Genomic DNA, 20,285 nt, shown 5'->3' with positions numbered 1-20,285 from the left:
AAAACTTAACGTAAAGATAATGTAAAAAAATGAAGTTAAGAAACAAAAAGTTCTACAGTCGTAATTTTTTTGTATTGAATAATATATGTATATTTCTCGGAAAATAAAAATCAGTAAAACAAATTAAGATGTGGGAGTGTCGTGATGTTAAAACCAACATAACTGTATAGTACTACTATTTAAAGAACTATTTATTTTGTTGATGAATATACAATAATCAAAAATACTTATGTAGTATACCTATGAAATGTAACAATACCATAAGTATCTATAACTGAACATTTGAAAAATTGTGCAGAAACTGAGAACTTGATATTGCAAAAAAAATTTTAAAAATGTTGAGATGGTATCTATATTTATATATTTAATTAATTATAATAAAAGTAATTTTCTTAGAGTTATGGAAATTAAGTTTTATCCCTATTTAAATGTAGGTAATCATTATTTAGTTCTTAATAATTAAATTTGTTTTTGATATAAAATAAAATGGAAAGTTATTTTAGTTGTATATAAACTAAAACTTAATTTTTTTATTTTATATTATGTAAGTATTAAAAATAAAAATATTATAATATGAGCTTTGGGTAGGTACTTATGTTATTTTGAAAATGTAATTATGTATTTCGTTTAAAATTACTAATGTACATATATTGTGTATTTATTTATTTTATACATTCAATTTCAAACGCACAAATTGAAAATTTAACCAATTATTTTTGTTTGTGTTTCTATTTGTTTGTGGTTTGGTGAATTCTTTGATGGTTGAAGTAGTATTTCATTACTCTTAAAATATTATTTACATGATTTATGCTAAATATTGACTTAAGTATCATGAACAAAATTAATTACTACTTATCTTCAAGCTGTAATTATCAATTAACAAATAGCTTAACGGCTAACATCTATTGGATCACTACTGTGTGGTATGATGTTAATAGGAAACTGTAATGCAACACTAAATCCCCCATATTCATAGTTATCATCCCAGAACAAATTCTGTTATACATTTAAATGGAAATTGTCCAATCTGCGAACGGATGAACTGAATAGTTGACCCTAGGAAGGATTACTAACTCAAATTCTCAAACGTTCAACGATTTGATTGTTTTGGAATGGAAAATGTATTACACTGTTAAATTCAAAGGTAATTAAATATTGACTGGTAACGGGTCATATGATTTTAGTACTGGTTATTTTAAATTAAATAGTTATATAATCGGGCTCGGATTAAGACCTACCCGTAGGCTGTGAAGAATAAGTTATTCCTGGTTTACTAGACCTTGGTCAAAATATTTTTTTAATAATATTTAACTTATATTTATAAGTTTACTGTGTAAACTTTTAGCATTTTTTCAATCAATGTACAAAAACCTATCATTATTCAACTTGAATAAATTACAAAATAATATGTTTAACTTAGTGAACAATGAACATTCTAAAAAAGTAAAGCAATACAAATAAAATACAATTATATGGGGTTACTTATATTTAGAGGCATTCTCGAGTTTCTTCCCAAATCCAGACCTTTTTTAGGGGAAAAAATAAATATTTGTGATTTGAATATCACATTTAATCGATTAATTATATTCAATTTATATCTATCAGTGGCGATTCTAGTACAAGATGGTCACTACCTAAGATTGGAATCAATTAAAGTGAATTATATTTTTAAAATCAGGAGGTGATAATAACCTTTTTGAAAAAAAATAATTTCTGGTGGTTATTCGTGGGTCAGATGGTTGGCCATCCGTATGCGATCATAATATTATTATAGTAAATTTAAAAACTTAAATGACCCACCGAACTACGATGCATCTAATGTAATCAATTTCAATTGAACTACAGTACGAAAACTACATAGTTTTTGGTATGGATAATGGACACATCCTAATCTATTATTACAGTACTATAAAATCTTGTAAGTAAGTGACTACTTCATCAAAAAAAAAAAAAAATGGAAAGATTGTTGATTATTTGTATTTTGTTATTTTTTATTTAGGCCCGATTATATTATATGGACAACTGTGGAATGTATAAAACAACATAAATATTATTTCAACTTTATAATGACTTAAAAAAATAATATAATTTATAAATATAATCCAAGAATCAATAGTTACTTTCTATAACTAACAATAACAGTTGTGTGTTCATCAGTAATTTGAGTTTATATAATTATAACATTTAAAATGTTAATAACTCTTCATCTGCAGTTATAGCGGTATATGTAGGTAAGCCAACATAATATTTCAATATTCCTACTAAGGGATATAAACGACTTTATTTAAACAATCAAGTACTAAATTAAGGCTTTTAACTTAAAAAAAAGATATAGTTATGATAATAAATTTAAACGACTTTAACGGTTAAGTTTATCAGATTCGCAATTGTGATTGTGTTTTCTTCGTGCAAATAAAACACAAAAATATACCAAAATAAATGAATTCAACAAATACTCGCTACTATTGGTGTGGTTTTCGGACGTGTAATGACGACATCGATATTATTGTCTGGGGTAGTTTTTTTTTTTTGTGAAACAGAGCTGAAGAAACATTTGGCAACCAAAAATCTGGCATGCTTAGTGCGATTGAAATAAAAAAAAACCTCATTAATCGCTAGAAAGCCGAGAAGTATCGTGGTGTTCGGGTTTAACGAGGTCGACGGGAAAAGTAAAAAAAAAACCCCCCACTACATAGGGTTTGGAACCCTGAAAACGCGTTAAAACGGTCGCGGATTGTATCGCAGCGTTATAAAACCACACTCACCCTCGAGCGCAAAGAGGATTATATTAGGTGTGGGTAGGTACCTACTGCTATTATGTTGAAATTTTCGCAATCACTGCGGCGTGCTGCAGTCAGTACTGCTTTCTTGTAACCATCGATTTTAAGTTCTCATCACCGATGTGTGTGTGTGTGTGTGTGTGTGTGTGTGTGTGTGTGTGTGCAACGGCGGTGTCTTGTGATCACATCATTAATGTGTGTTGAAAAAAAGACGCGCCCCGTCTGTCTGTCTGTACGACTTAGAATTGCGAACGTGATAGAAAACAGCCGTCAACGACGACTATTAAGGGTCTGGAACTTGTAAGGAATAATTCAAGACGGCGACCGTGGTGTGATAAGACATGGGGACAGTCACAACACATTTTGAATGGAGTTTGTGCACACCCACACACACACACACACACGCATACGCATACACGACTGCATGTCTAATCTATCGGGCCAGTGATTATTATTTATTAGCTATGATTTCATTACTGAAATGACATCTATCGTGTTATACTATAGGTACGAAAAACATACTGATATACCCATAGTAGTATGTATTACGTACATCGTGTAAACAAAACCTAAGGGGAAAAAAATTATTGATGTATTTTAGTGTCGAAAACAGAACTCAATTATTTCATTAAAATTATCTGGTTCCGGTTCTGGTTTTTGAAAAATATAAATTGAGGGTTAATATTAGGATGATTCCAGTCATAACCGGTATAAGACAGCTTCGAATTTTTTTTTAGTGTTTTCCATAGTTTCTGTGCAACTTATTCATGTCTACGTAAATAAAATAATAATCAATAGGTACACACTACACATATCAACATAAAAAATTTATATAAATAGCTATTTGACGAGTACACTATTAGTGCATACTTTATTAGTTTATTCCTCATTCACGAAATAAGAATCATGAAGGTAAAAACAAAATTATTTATCATTATAAAATTAGATGTTTTTATTTAATAATATAGCCATATAGGTTCTGGTTTCTGTTCAGGTTATTTAAACTCAGTATTGCAAACGTTCCAGCTCCCAATATTTTAAGGGTTTTTGAGTTCCAGTACTGGTTATTTTTGGTTCGTTTCCAGTTCCCGCTTATGGTATTCATAACATTATGCATTCGATTGAGTACAATCAAATACTAAACATTGATTAGAATTTTATAATACCGTTATATATCTGTTTTGGTTTAAGTTTTAAAATCTATTTGTATACCTAATGGTAATATTATCCTTGACTACAAATAAAATTCCTTAAAATAACAAAAAACATTTTGAAAACATAATACAGTTAAAGTGAAGGTGAACTATGTATGATATTGTAATATTTATTAGAATAACAAAAACCATAATTGCAAATGTTAAAAACAGAACAACAATACGAATTAAGTCGGATAAACATTTTATCAGATCATTTTGCTATACGAATACATATTATTCTTTTGATACAATCATTGTGATAGTTACGTGACGTACATAATACAATAAGCGTCAACGGGACAGCGAACATATTATTTAGACACATGTATTTTATACAAATAATATGGTTCTCTTTTACATTTTGAAAACCTAATTAGGGCAGCTATTATTCCAATCATAGTGTACGTGATTTATATACATCGATTTGAATATATTACTATTCATCTGTTACCGTGTTATACGTTATTGAAAACCCACGTTTATCACATTCGTTGTAGGATTTCGTGGAATAACTGTAGACTATAACTATATGGCAGTATAATTCAGTATTTTACGGTCGTAACACATTGATTCTCATTGATTGGAAGGTTGTGTTTCCCAAAATCATAACACAAGCTATTGCCATTATTTGTCGGAAAGGGGAGTAGAAAAATATAAGAATTAAGAAGGATAACAATAAGGGGAAAATTGACCGCCAGCAATAGTCAGTTGTGTTGAACAAAATGTGATAGCCAAACAAAATATGTGCTCGACGTTTGTATGATTGGGTTGTGAACTGTGTATCTGGGTCAATGACCACAGTACATATGGTATGGATGTAATGGTCAAATAATTTCACACAAGTTGATTTTATGTATTTTGCTTTCATATATTCTGTTGTCTGAACCATTTCGACACTCTACTTTTAAACATTCGAGAATATCTTTAACCAGCCGATGTGAATTATGGTTTATGAATTATACAATTGTCAATTTTAAGAAATGATTTGAGAAATAGTACCTATGTTATTTATTTCATAGCAAGCCATTACAGTATATAAAAACAAAATTGATGAGAGATTTTTATTTTAAAATAATATGAAGATTTCATAAATTGTAATAAACTCAATAACCATCAAACACCACATTTAAATTGGACGTTTTCACGTGTTGTTTGTATTGGTACGTACTTAGCATTATATTATAATGTATGATGTATTATAATTTATATTACATTCTTGGAAAAATAGAAATAATCTTAAGCAAAATACTGATTTTGAATTGTCTATAAAATCAAGTAAACATTTTAGCATACTTATCATTAAATTCAATAAATTTTGAAAATATTTTTATTGTTGCTTTAAAACTTATAATAATATATATATGCTGCGAGGACTAATGTCCATAGGGATCAGCATATTCTCTTAAAAATCGTTCAAAACATAGATTTACATTAAAGAAACTTGGTTCATATAACATAATAATTATACTAGGATACACGAATTCATAGAATTTTTATTTCATACATTTTGCTTATTTAACTTTTTTCACTTGTTAGATTATATTTTGTTAAGTTTGAATCTTGAGTACATTTTTGGCTGTTTTTAAATTAGTATTGTAATGTTTAAAAAAAAGAATTGAAAAAATGTCTTCAATATTGTTTTAGTTGTTTATATTGTATACATTATATATTTGTATTTGTATATACAATAATTTTACAGTTGGGATTATATTGAATATCACCAATAATCTGTGCTACAATCCTTATAACCAATAAATTTATATTATATTCCATATATTTTCAATTTATATATCAATACTTATTAATTATTCTGATTTTTTTAATCATTCTAAGAGATTTTTCTGAGCATAAATGCATACATATTTGGTTTTTTGAAGCACGAGGTCCCTAGTCTAGCCTTAAAAATAATAATTCACATTGGTTTAAAACTAATCAAGGATATCAATGACAATGTTTCGTCTTAAAAATATTTTTTTTTTTAATTAAGCACATACCTTAGTGCCTACGTATCTCAATTAAAAAAATACAGAAATCTATATATCTAACCCTACTAGGTACCCCACATTACTGTGCTTACAAGTAATTGAGTAACCAAAAAGCTCACTTCGTGTTGTTACACCTTCCATAAACGCTTGCTCGTCTAGTATTATAAAGGTCTATGGTTTTAAACTTCACCTATCTATTTTCATATCACAAAGGTTCTTATTTACAATATTTAATGATATAAAGAGAAGAAACCTACAGTACAAATACCATCAAGCACCTATATGTTATGTACCATAAACGTTAAATAAATATAACGTAATATTTTGTACCTGAAATAGTTCTCTAACTATCTGACATATTTAATCGATATATGATGGAAAATGTAAATGTCTTTACTGAAAAAAAAGTTACAGTGTAAATGGTTTAAATGACAAAGCTAAACAATTATTAAATAAACTACCTTACAAAGTTTGTTAACCATAGGGTTATTTATTCATAATTTCAATCCAATTGAAAAATTTCAGAATTGTGTAATATATACTGCGTGATATTCCCACGATAGTCGCGAAATGCTATTACAAAAAATACTTTTCAATTTTTTTTAAAATTTTTTTTTTTTACTAATGACGGAAATGTTTTCAATAGGTTTGAGCATTGAACCGATAAAATGAGTGCTGCGTTTTCAAAAGAAAAGTAATAGTTCAAAAGAATCCGTTCACAACCACTGCAGTCATATATGTCAATTACTCATAAACCACGGTCAGACATCGTTCTTTTTTAAATATATTTTAATGGAGAAAACGTCAACAATTTATTCGTAAGGGAATCCGAATTAATTTGGTCTGTAACTCTTTATATTGTTAATATCATCGTAAATAACAAATAACCGCGTATATGAGTATACCTATGTATATAATATTGCGTATAAATACCAAGGGTTTTGTACTTTATTTTATAAATTGGGTTCATAAACTTTTTTCAGTTCTAAATACAATAATAATTGAGAGCGAATACAGAAAATATTTTTTAAATAATTTTAAATAAAGGTATTCTTTTTTTCTAACTAAATTAATTCATCAGTTTCATATCAGTTAGTTACTAACAGTTTTATCATAATAATAATGTGATATAATAAATATATTTTGAATCCTAAGTATTTATTGTTATACAACCATATTTATATCGTTGTAAGCCAATAACCTTAGTTGTTGATGCTTAACCGCGAATAAAAAACATAATAAAAACAAATAATTTATTAAGTAATGGTGTTTATATAACCGATGATATTATGTAGGTAGCTATTGTGTTATAGACAATAGAGTTGATCAATAGTATAGATATTTTTCATTAGACATGTCGAAAAAACAATTGAATGCACTAACCGTGAGTTTTCAATGAATTAAAATGTATGAAAAAAAGATTAATATACACGATTAAATTATATTGTATAGTGTATATAATATATTAAATTGGGATACGAGTTCTATTGCCAAAAAGTGAATTTCATTTCAGATGGGATTATAGAAATATTGTATACCTTGAGCCTACGTTAAACAACTAATAAAATATGATGCAATCAGTCATATTAATTTTAATCCTTGTAGGCAGTGTAAGGTCGGGCAAAAGGAATGAAAATGTCTTCCTAAAACTGCCAGTGGTAAGTCGATTTGTAAATTTTAGTGATAATGAAAAATTGACAATATTAGACCAAACAGATTACAGCATTTTCCATTGTAATAACTTCTTAATATTTATTAGTACCTACATTAATAATTAACTAATCAATTCCGTTAGTAAGGACTATACAAAGTGATCCATCTAAGTGTCAACCCTCATTATTTCGAAAGGTTTCAACTTTTTTGAAAATATCTTTTTTTGTATAATTTTATGTCGTTTCAAAACAACATTTCTGAATGATTATTATATTTTTTTTAATTGTTCACATTTTTTTAATGACAGCATACATTTTTAATGTTCTGAAACAGAATATTATTCGAAGTATTTCAGTTTATAAGACATTACATTTCAGACTAGTATTTCATTAGTTATAAGTATTCAAATTTTTTATAAGTGGAGTAGTGATTTAATTGTGGCCCTTGTATCAATTTACTCTGTTCATTTAAGCTTTAAATGGTTATTATAAGTTATAACTAATGAACTACACCTAACCTTGAAATTTGATTTTTATGTACTGAAATACTTCATATAAATTCTGCTTTGGAATAATATAAAATTAAAAATATATAGGGTCTTTCAAGAAAGAAAAAAAATTATAATGATAAAAATTGAAAACAATTTTTTTTGAAAATTGTATTTTGAAATTCCTAAATTATGTAAAAAAATATTTTAAAATTGAAACTTTTTGAAATAATTAATGTAAACACTTCTCACTTAAATAGATCTCCTGGTGATTAAACTATTAATTACAAATAATTAATAATCAATTTTGTAAATATTATGAACAACGTTTAAAAATACATTTGTACATTTGTATTGTATTACTTGTATCATAGTACTAATTATATCATCTAAACTTTAAATAAAGGGACTAAAGCGTTTACTAAAACTAATACCTTAATTTTACTCTTGAGTTTAAGGCATTATGTATTGAAAACATTGGTACAAATTCAGTAAGAAGGTACTGGAAATGTTATTTGAAAAAAAAATATATATATTAATATTTATAATTTCAGATTAAATATTACAATATATTATATAGAACAGAGATTAAATTAAATCAATGAAAATGATTAAAATTTATTTTTAATACTTAGCATTATTAATAATTAATATTAACTATATTCTTAAGGTAATTTTGTAAATGATAAATTGATCATTTACAGCTATTCACACTGAAAGTGTCAAAATTTATCAGGTATTAACATATTATTAAACTTGCTTTTTTAGGGCGAATATCGAACGAATTTCAAATCATTATATAATTGCAATGCAGTATCCGATAAAATACAATTCAACTATTATTTAAATAAGAAGTCAGATAACTCAACGGAAATTAAAGGAAATATGACACTTGTAAAACCAATAGACGATTCTCTTTTTGTAAGATAACAGTTATAAATACTATGCACGCCATTATTTATTATATGTGTAGCTTTTATTATTTTTAAATCAATTTTAAGAATAAAATCTAAAAATAGCTTATTGTCTTACTATAGTTCGAATACTTGTAACAAAATCTAACACTCTCGCACTAATTACTTCCTTTATTCCGAACACTTTATTCAATAATAGTAGAACAAAAAAAGGCTATTGTGTTTGATATAATATAATAATGATTTAAATTTCCACATGTGATCTATTCATCCAGAAAATTTCTAAAGCCGCGGTCACACGATGATAGTATAACGCGATAATTGCTCTACCAGCAGCTTACTGTCCACTGTACGAACTCCACGACATTTATTTAACTAAATGTATCCAGAAAAAAATCCACATATTATATGTATTATATACACATACTTACTATAAGTATACCAACATCAATATTTGTTTATTACCTTATAAACATTTTTAAAATACTTTCTAAATTAATATAAATAACTATATATTACTATATTTTAATAATTCTTGTATTTATTTTATACATTATTTTTCGACACTTTTCCCCCTCCATTTAGAAATCCTGCGTATGGGCCTGGTAAAACGTAAAAACCACATAGTTCTACAACATTGTAATATTTTTGCTGTAGCTACGTCCTACACATATAATGTTTTTACTTTTAACTTAAATTTTTTCTTATAATGATGATAGTTATATTTTGTACCACATGTCACTTAACGTATTAGAATGTGTATATTTTATATGTACCTACCTATTACCTAACTTATATTTGAAGCAAAATATAACTATGCAATTGTTATCATCCTAGATAGATGTGAATATTGCGGTTAAAGAAGCAAATGGAGCTTGGAAAGAAAATTCATTTTTATTCCGGTCAGCAAAAGCGTGCTCAACATTTAAAAAATTCGTGGGTCAATTGGATTTAAGTGGCCTTGGGTATAATTGTACATGTCCCATAACTGAGGTATGTATATTTAATTTTGTGTGATTTTATCATTTACAAAAATACTTACAATTCTAACAGCGACTACATTAACATACGAAATATAAAACAGCGATACAATATAAATAACAACAAATAATGAAAAACAGCAAAAATAGCGAAAATGACAAAAAGCATTTTTTAACAATTAATAAATATCATTATGTTAAAAAAAAAATGAAAATAGTGCGTGTTTGCAATAGCACACTTGGATAAAGTAAAACTTCTTTACAGAGCGTATGAAAAGAAGGTTCATCACTGTCAAATATTAAGTTTGTAATGAAAAAAAAAAAATATTTAATTGAAATTAATTTATTATTATTATGCAAAGATAAGCTGATAAGACAGACGATTACCTATCACGGACTATGTAAAAAATATATATCCTTAGTCTGTGTTACCTATTATGTATTACCATATAAACCTCGGGGTCCGAACAGAGGACTGGATTTTGTTCATATACCTTACACTACTAGATAAGCAATGAGTGTATGGAAAGCTTAACACCATAGAGACCGGTTTTTGATTACTCGATTACTCGTACGCACGTCAGTGCGGGGTACTGGGCATGAATCTTAATTCATGGTACTGGGTAGTAGCGTAAGACATATTATTACTCTGTGCGTAAGATATAATACAGATATTGAGATTATTGTATATTGTCATAAGAACAGGCTACATCACTAAGATATATTATTACACAGTTCTCGTCTAGTAGTTTAGGGTCTATGTTTTTGCGGTCCGGTTATTTTTATATATTATATAGAGTTAGATTATGGTGAACAAACAGTGACGTTTTCACCAGCCAGTCAGTTGCCCAGTTTGCCTGTGCAACTGTGCTAGCATATTAACTGCACTAGAAAGAACACGACGACAGGCCTGCAAAATCCGATCATCCGATTGGATCCTGTCGAGTGAGTCACAAATCCATTTTACTCTACCTCACTTAAAAAAGTTTCACTTTAAAAATGATACATATATATATATATATTATGATGATGTATACATAATATATTAATAATATGCCCACTCATACACAAAATGTCATACAATTTCATAGTTGATGAAAATTCGATTTATTTTATTATAATATATAGCAGCACTCAAGTATTTTTAGATTCATGATAGTCGATAGAAATCAAAATGTTTGTTTTACTTACAATTAACTGTTATAATTGGTGGAAAATTTTTAAGTTTTGAACACGTACGTGATTTTACGAAACTTAAAGAAGCTATGTTGAAAAATAGACAAGTAGAATAAAACATCTAATATTATGATCTTATTTAATTAGCTTTTTTTATTCAATTTAGATTTATTTATTCAAATTAGATTTACTTATCTATAAACCAATTTAAAATTTATTTTCAAAACATTGGCACATTTTGGGAATCAATCGGATAAAGTCGGGGGCTACCAAAAAAACTTGTAAAATTCGCTAAAACAAAAATAATGGTTTGCAAATTCTGAAAACTGATTTGCAAATGTTTGTGAAATATTTGAAAAATGTTGATAGCATTTTGAAATTTGTAGCTCAAAAAGGGGGAGACTGCTTGTAGTTGGCCCCCATATCTCATTTTGTGTACGCCGTACAAGGAAATGATTTGCATATTCTAAAAATAGATTCACAAATTGGGTACATAACTTTCAAACAAATCGGTCCTGGTAAAGGGGGGACTTGTTTTGAACACCTAATATTAGATAGCGAATAGAACAAAAGTTTGAATCATATAGTGTTGGCATTTTTAACGGAAAACGAAGTGCACGAGGTTAGCTGGTTATACATTATATAATATATGTAAAATGTATATTGTATATATAAAGATACAATGAATTTGCTATATATAATTTATAGAAAAAATACTAGTCAATATAATCATAGGTACTACCCAACGATGATTAATATTATTTTAATTATTTCCATATGGGTGCATGATAACTGATAAGACAATTTTTTCTTTCAGGGTGTTTACATAGCGACTGGATTCGATGCATCAAACTTTGAAAAATTCAATTATATTCCTAAGACGTTTGCTTATGGAACATATAAAATTCGTGCTGGTTTGAAGGACATAAAAAACCAAAGTTACGGTTGCATAATTTGTATAGTACAGTTAATACGAAAATGAGAAATGTTTAAATTGTCTTAATATATAAATTACCTAGTATAACTGTTACAACTGAATATTATACCAAAATAACTAAAAAAAAATGTATACATTATATATCATCACTAGAATTAAATTGTATTTGATGATTATTTGTGTTTAATTATATATTTTTATGATAATGGCCGATGTTGCTAGTCAGTCAAGGTTCGAGACGCTCGAGTTGTGCCTTATTATTCGATATCAGATATGAGATTCTAAACATACCTACAAGTCATAATATTGTGGTATTAAGTGACAATTATATCATGCACTAATGTTCATTCAAACGGCATGCCTATACCATTATAATTTACATGCTAAATCTGAACTCTCGTTAATTATATTTTTGGTGCCACAGATTAAACAAATATTACTTACCAAATTATATTATTCTTTAAGAGGATGTCAGCGCACCATTTGTTTTCTCTCTCTCTGGCCCACGCGTGATATGGAAACTACATTTACGCAGAATCATTTTTTCTGTGTTTGTAAATAATCTTAGAGTGAAATCATCCATTACAAAAAAGATAGAGAATACTATTTTTGAGGGAATGTCATATTGATTTTATATTTTATTGGAATTTGACTTTGTATTCGACTTTCAAAATAAACAAAAAAATGTTGTATATTTAAATGATGTTTAAATTGTTTTGAGAAAATATTTAGACAAATCGATATGTCATTCCCTCAAAAATATTGTTCTCTATCTTTTTTGTAATGAGTGATTTTACTCTAAGATTACTTAAAAACATGCTAATAGCTAAATTGTTTGCTTTATATTTATTTATGTATATATATAACCTTCTGTTTATTTTTCATAGATAAATTTATTTAATTCATAAGTTATTATGTTGTATTATCATGTGACAAAAGACAATTAATCAGTTGTAACAGTATTAATACAGTGAAACTTCCATACCTATTAAAAAATCGTATAGGCAACAAAAAAAATTCATACTATAGAGAATTTTGTGAAATATAATTATATAATAGGTACGGTTCTAATTTGGTTTGGTTCTTATAACATTTTCGTTAGTTCGATTCGTTCATCCAATTGAGCACAGTCGCCAATTTTTAAACCAAAATTTAAAATTCATATTTAGAATAAGTAAACATAATAATATGTTATGGATTTAAATTATTTGTAAGCCCAATGACCCATTATGTCACCTAGGGTATTGTATCATCAAAAAATAAAATAAAATTTTCGTTAAACATAAAATGCTGTAAAATGAAAGTTCATTTTATGAAAGTTTCACTGTAACTTAATTATATAACCACATGATGATGCCTAAACCTTGGAATGAAGTTGATTTGTGGACCAGTGGTACAAAATAAATAGATTTAAATAATTGGAGTATTGTGTATGAAATACCCTATTGAAAATACATGGATTCATTTCTATATAAAATTATTATTACCTATGTACCTTATACAGTTTTATCATATATTCCTAATCGATAATCCTGGTATTGTATTATTAATAATAGGTTGATTTATACCATAGATATTCAAACGCATTAAAAAAAAAAATTACTATACATTACGGTCTTAACAAGAATGTTTGAAACAAGATTAATAAATAAGATAAAAATATTGTATTGTTTGTTAAGTATAAAAATATTGATTCAAATTGTTTTTTGTCAAAAAGAGGATTTTACTTCAGATATTATAATAATATACGTGTTAACAAAAATAATATAACATGAAACTTTCGGTGATATTCGTTTTAATTTTCGTAAGTTGTGTTAAACCACAATTAAAAAATAAACCTTTACCAAAATTGACACCTTTAATAGTAAGTAGCTGAGTATAATATCTATGACATGTATTGCTATTGAACATATTTGTATATAATGGTTACCTAACATTGTTGTTGTAAAACCAAAATTTCAATTTTCACTGAATGTTTACATTCGCATTTTCTATACACCATACCATTTTCAAAATATTTTGACTCATGTTAAGGTATTTATAGGTATATGAAATTTTTGATTATTATTTTTTTTTAAGTTATGTCGATAGAAAAATTTTCACTACATCAAAAAACTTTTATTTTTATTAAAATATAATTACAATCTATTCACATATTTTAGTGCAATAAGTAATTTACCAAGTAAGTTAATATATACATAGCAAGACTTACAGATTTGGGAGGTCACTCAGTAGTGCCATCAGACAGATTAAATTTAAAGATCCCTTGGTCGGGTTCGTTTAAGACGTCTCTGAGGGTTATCGGGAATTGTAAAAGCAGATAGGATTTTTATTAGTGGATTATTGTGATGGATTCTTACAGTGAAAAGTGACGTAGTGAGCCTTAGTAAGTTGAGAAAACGATGGAATATTTAAGTCTTTATGGATATTGTTATTCGCGATGAACCATGGAGCAGAAACAATTCGAGCAGACAGATTGACTGGAATGCATGAACTGTTTTAGTGATGAAGGATTTGGCAGATCCCCATATCTGGATGCCGTAGAACTAAACAGGTCTGATAATTTATTTGTTTATTATTAGTTTATTATTGATTACTGTCTTAGATCGTAGAAGTGGGCAGAGCAAGTGAAGTTCGGAGTTGACTGTTTTTCTTTTGTTTTTAAGGTATTGTGGGCCCAATATGAACCTGTTAGGAGTCTGTCAAATATCAAACCTAGGTATTTTATTGAAGGGGTAGTGGGAATTACGTTGTTATTGAGCGATACAGAGAGGCAGTCACTTAGTCTTAGAGAGAACATGATAAAGGATGATTTTGATTCGTTTATTTTTATCTTCCAGGGGTTTGACCATAATTTAATCAAGTTTGGATGATTTAGCAGCCATTGAGACACTATCAGGGGGTCATTATTGGAGGCCAATATTATAATGTGGTCTGCGTAAGTACCCAGTATTGTATGTAGAGAAATCGGAGTGTCATAGATGAATATAGACTATAGAGTATAGGAAGGGACTAAGGGAGCTATGTCGGACAGAGAAAGTGCGATTTTTAAGGTATGATTTTATGAAAAAGGTGATAAGGTGCAGGGGGGAATTTTTTGAGTTTGAATAAAAGTCATTAGTGCCGCCCCTGTCGAAGGACTACTAAGGCACTTCATGGAGTACAGCCGCTCAGTAAAGTTTTGATTCCATGCTGGTAGAGTTTAAGTGTGGTGAAGTTGATGTATGGTGGAGTGCTTGGACAGTTGGACCTGAATCCAAATTGGTGGTTTGGAATGATATTGGATTTGTTCAATAGCGGTAATAGCCTTATATAATAACGATTTTCAAATATTTTAGAAAACTTGGGGAGGAGAGAAATAGGTCTATAAGAAAACGAAATATCAGGAGATTTGTCAGGTTGTGGGATTAGGATTATGTTTAAGTGCTTCTAGGCTATTGGGAAGTAAGATAAACAAAGAATAGAGTTGAAAATTAGAACTATTTTTTTTATGATTGAACACTAACAAATCATTTTAAATTGGTTATTTATAATATTGTTTTAGGGCGAATACCGAGCAGAATTCAAAAATATGTATAATTGCAATCCCACCAAAGAAAATAAAATAAATACAAACTATTATTTAAATAAAATGTCTGATGGTTCAATGGAAGTTAAAGGAAATATATCACTCTCAATACCGTTTGATGACAATCTTTCTGTAAGATAAAAATTGATACATAATGATTTATACCGTGTATTTGTATGTTGTGATTTATATTTCAATATGATTTGCAAGAAAATCATTTATAACGTCATAGCCTTTACCAAAGTGTTTTTAAAAAATAGGAGATGAAAAATCGTAACTTTAGTAGGACTAATTGGAGTATGTAGGTAATTACTAAGCAGATATTTAGTAATCATACAATTCAACAACCTCAAGAAATCATTAATGATATGGTTGTTTCACTGCTATTATATTAAGTATTCGATACATTATGATTTTTATTTGATTATTTATACATAAATCTGAAGTGTTGATACTCGAGTTGGATTTTAAATTTAAATACATCCTGGTCCGTCTTTTAGTAACTTCAAATTGATCTGATTTCTCTCCTGACCAGAGTCCTAACCCAGAGTCCCAAACCATATATTTTGTGTTACTTGTATTTATTTAAATATACCAAAATAAACTTAAGTATTATTTCTATAGGTCGGTGCTAATGCTGCCACCAGAGGGGCTGATGGAAATTGGAAAAACAATGCATATATATTCCATGCAGAACGAGGATATACAACAACAAAGAACTTTTTTAGTAATATTGATACTAGTGGACTTGGATTTAATTTAAAATCTCCAATACCCGTGGTGTGTAAATTATATATTATTAGTATATATCTAAAAATAAGGATACATAGAAAGTATAAATATCAAACGCACATACATTTGAATTAGATATCTACGGTTAAAAAAATTTTAAAATATTATATTTTTTAAGGGCGTTCACATTGCAACTGGTTTCAATGCATCAGACTTGGAGAATATCAATTATATCCCTAAGAAATTTGCTTATGGATCATATAAAATTCGTGTATTTCTGACAGATAAAAAAAATCAACATTTTGGGTGTCTTGAAACTATAGTTCAATTAAAACCACCATCCAAAATACTTTAATATTTTAATACATTTTAATAATGTTTGACTAGGTATGTTATAAAACTAGAAATATTCTCACTCTTTGGCTTACGTTAATTTCAATATTATGACGACTATTTTTCGGTTATGGTTAGCCGTTTTATGAATAATTGATAATAAATATGTTATGTGACAAATTATTAGTGTAATCTTCAGTCTTCATTCAGTTTGACATTAATTTATTAATTCTAAAATTATGAACGGTACGTCGGTACCTATTTAATTTTTACAAATGGAAATAACGATGATTATAATATCTATAATAATTTAAGTAGTTTATATATATATATAAAGACAAAATATCATTTGGATTCAAAATATCTTAAAAAATAAATATACAAACTCAAAAATGATAATACCGGAAAGCCAGTTTTAATTTACTAGTATCAAAATCAGTTGTCCACTCGTCCCAAAACCATTTTCCCTAAAGTTCCATAACCTATATATGGTAATATTGACACTTGAAAGTAGGTACAGATGATTTTTTTATTAATTCATGAAAATTTCAATTATAAAAATTAAAACTTATTTTTCCTTAGTATTGCTATTATATCTTACGAAAATTCTCTCTAATAACAAAAATCATAAAATTGAGTATCTATCGTATAAATATATTAATTACAAAATATCATAGAGTAAGTGCTCTATGTGGAATATCAAAAAAAAATTGTTCGCAATGAGTTACCTCCTCAGAAAAGCTCACTGTTTTATTATTTTATGTATTTGAAAAGTATTTGTATAGGCATGGGTCCAGTTCTAGTTAAAATAAGTTACAACGTGTACAAACTCACACAAACATACACTTATTTCTTGATACATTAAGCGCGTATATCGGTGATAACGATAAATTAGTATGGTGGGAGTATAATTAACTACCAATATTATCTTCAGCATCAGTAAACATTTTAATAGGTCGGAAACTAATCGATCGACTTTTGATTTAGATACATCAACATTTTCAATAAAATCAGTCACTTAACGATTCATCAATTTGTTTACATTTGGCTTCACAACCAAGTATAAATACCATATCACATACCTACAAGACTTTAAAATTTTTGTGTAGGGAGCTCCAACGAAGTAATGTTAAAAAACATTAACTAAACGATAATTTGATATTCTGCTGTATCCTGTATCCTGAACTGTAGTAGGTATATCCTGACGACGAGCAACAACTAACAAGTTTCATTTGAAATCATTAAAAATAACGAATATCTACATTGTAAATCTTTATTGTCGCCATCGTTTCTACGTCAATAACCACAGTACTATCTACATGGTTTCTATTAGTAATTGATATTAAGCGCATACGTGTACATTTATTTTTTCCTAAAAAATGTCTGTCCAAACACACGGTTTCTAAAATAACACACGACGCTTGTTTCGCCTGTCTATATCACGGTGGATCAATGCGTTTCTATAAAAATTCTGCAGACGACAAGTGGTCAGAAGACAAACTCAATGATATCCGCGTCATCGATGTTCAACAATAATTCGCTGCTGTTAAGTCGTCTGACCATCACCGCCATTATCATTTTCTACGGCGTCTTCGACGTCGACATCGGGCACCGTGTAGGGGCGACTGCCAATAACGACACCCAAAGACACCCAAATCGTCTGATGCCCAGGTTTTTGAACGGACACTACGTGACCTGGCCGGCTAAAGACGACGGGATGACGTCATATTGCGACGCAGACAGTCCGCCGCCGAAGCCGCCGCCGCACATTTATTACGTACCGGACAACGTGGTTTTCACCCGTATGCAAATGGCCGGAGACAGGGCGTTTATCGTGTCCCCGAGATATAAGTAAGTCGATACTTGATAATAATAATATTATTGCTGTTGGTAAACGGTAGGTACTCTGTGCCTACGCCGTGTGTCGAGAAAATGCGCAGAGTAGAAGACATCTGGTTGGGATAAATGTTTATGACTGCACAGCAGCTGCACATGACCGTAGTTACCTACGACCTACCTGCTGCAATTTCGCAGATCGGTCTAATTTTTATATGACTGTTGACTTTTCATCATTTTTTAATAATGATTTAAAGTAGTAAATATAATTGCAGAAATAACACAGTAGTGGGTACCTACCTATCTATAAAACTTGTTAGGTTTGTAGGTGAATAGGTAAGTACATTTTTTCACTTATTTTTTGCACGTTTATGTATATTATATATATATGTTACAATATAGGTATTTATATGTCATACACTCATACCGTCATAACCACTTAATGGAACCGTAATTTTCACAAAAACAATTTTTACCTTGTAAAAGTTGACAATTACATAAAATAGAAACCATTGTTTAACACTTAGGTAATAAAGAATAAAAAAGGTATTCATTGTGTTTTTCAAAAAAAAAGAGCGTTCAAATTAATTGACGTTGTAATTTTTTAGGATTTTGCTATCACAATTTCATCTCTATCTTTTATCTCAATTTTGTGTAACACAACGCATTTTTATTTTATAGCTACATTTTTAACTAATAAAAGCAACTTTGGAAATTCTGCTATTTTCATATACATACTAATAATTAAACATCATTACCATATTACACTTATCATCACACAATGATCTTCACACAAATATTATTCTTACTTATAGAGTAAGTTATTTTACGCTTATTTATATTTAAGTGGACACACATATCTCAAATCAAGCGCACTTTTGTATTGTTATATATTTACGACTATGACTTTTTTCCGGGACATAAATAGTACTTCGCTTTAAGTGTTTAATAAGGCTAATTAATAACATCCACAATATTAAATTATTTATAGGTATAGATAGGTACGAATGTATGGTACATAATACACTTGTACAGACAGGACCATAGAGGTGAACTGAGCATGGTGGCTATGTGGGAATCTCTGACTGGACCGATGCAAAGCCGATATTTCTGAGTGTTTTTAGTAATAACTAGATAAGGAGGAGATTATATACTAGTTTCCCAGGGCCGGTGTATAGACCCGTTCACGCTTAAGAGCATAGGCATACATAGTACCTATACATTATTTTACTGTATTAAGCAGACACGTCAAATTTTAAAATTGTCATATCATATAAAACGAAATAGTAAATAAATGTCAACCCTACTACCGTAATGTAATAAACAATAAAAATATTACAATTGGACAAATTGGATGGCCACATGACGATAAGTATTACATGACATCAAATTCGAGAGTTCAATTCATGAAAAAATGTCTACAATGTATAAAATAAGTGGATTTCATTTCGTGATAACAATACGTAATTAATTATAATCACACCGATATTTTTTCGTGAAAAGGTCTATTTCATTAAATGGATTACGGCTATACTCTGTGTCTCTGTAAGATCCTTGAAATGGTTTTTGTTAAAATTATGATTATCTTCTTATCTGATGGTAAGAACAAATTGTTCATTTTTTATCTATTTAAATGTATGTTTACATTGTATTTCCTTTAAGAACTTATTTTAACAACAGTAATTAAACTATGTGTTAATTTTAATAA

General features: G+C 28.6%; 2 protein-coding genes across 2 annotated transcripts; both read left to right on the top strand.

Annotated features, from left to right (window-relative positions):
* Positions 1-7,469: 7,469 nt before the first annotated feature.
* Positions 7,470-12,238, top strand: LOC111033740. Its single transcript, XM_022314641.1, has 4 exons — positions 7,470-7,619; positions 8,870-9,022; positions 9,853-10,008; positions 11,989-12,238. The coding sequence occupies exons 1-4, from the start codon at positions 7,530-7,532 to the stop codon at positions 12,151-12,153; spliced, it is 564 nt and encodes a 187-aa protein (XP_022170333.1). The 5' UTR covers positions 7,470-7,529; the 3' UTR covers positions 12,154-12,238.
* Positions 12,239-13,834: 1,596 nt separating this feature from the next.
* LOC111033738 lies at positions 13,835-16,973 on the top strand. The gene is made up of 4 exons (XM_022314639.1): positions 13,835-13,972; positions 15,653-15,808; positions 16,301-16,456; positions 16,587-16,973. The coding sequence occupies exons 1-4, from the start codon at positions 13,880-13,882 to the stop codon at positions 16,761-16,763; spliced, it is 582 nt and encodes a 193-aa protein (XP_022170331.1). The 5' UTR covers positions 13,835-13,879; the 3' UTR covers positions 16,764-16,973.
* The last annotated feature ends 3,312 nt before the right edge of the window (positions 16,974-20,285 follow it).

The sequence above is a fragment of the Myzus persicae genome, unplaced genomic scaffold (assembly GCF_001856785.1).
Source record: "Myzus persicae strain clone G006 unplaced genomic scaffold, MPER_G0061.0, whole genome shotgun sequence".
Classification (NCBI taxonomy): domain Eukaryota; kingdom Metazoa; phylum Arthropoda; class Insecta; order Hemiptera; family Aphididae; genus Myzus; species Myzus persicae.
Note: the sequence above shows the minus strand (reverse complement) of the source record. Positions and strands in the feature narration are given on the sequence as shown.

What these genes read in the sequence shown, in the direction of transcription:
- LOC111033740 (XM_022314641.1), top strand. Translation starts at nt 7,530, where the DNA reads ATGATGCAATCAGTCATATTAATTTTAATCCTTGTAGGCAGTGTAAGG. An exon ending in TCTTCCTAAAACTGCCAGTG is followed by an intron (nt 7,620 to 8,869) that starts GTAAGTCGATTT and finishes TTGCTTTTTTAG; the next exon opens with GGCGAATATCGAACGAATTT. An exon ending in CAATAGACGATTCTCTTTTT is followed by an intron (nt 9,023 to 9,852) that starts GTAAGATAACAG and finishes TTATCATCCTAG; the next exon opens with ATAGATGTGAATATTGCGGT.
- LOC111033738 (XM_022314639.1), top strand. Translation starts at nt 13,880, where the DNA reads ATGAAACTTTCGGTGATATTCGTTTTAATTTTCGTAAGTTGTGTTAAA. An exon ending in CGTTTGATGACAATCTTTCT is followed by an intron (nt 15,809 to 16,300) that starts GTAAGATAAAAA and finishes TTATTTCTATAG; the next exon opens with GTCGGTGCTAATGCTGCCAC. An exon ending in TAAAATCTCCAATACCCGTG is followed by an intron (nt 16,457 to 16,586) that starts GTGTGTAAATTA and finishes ATATTTTTTAAG; the next exon opens with GGCGTTCACATTGCAACTGG.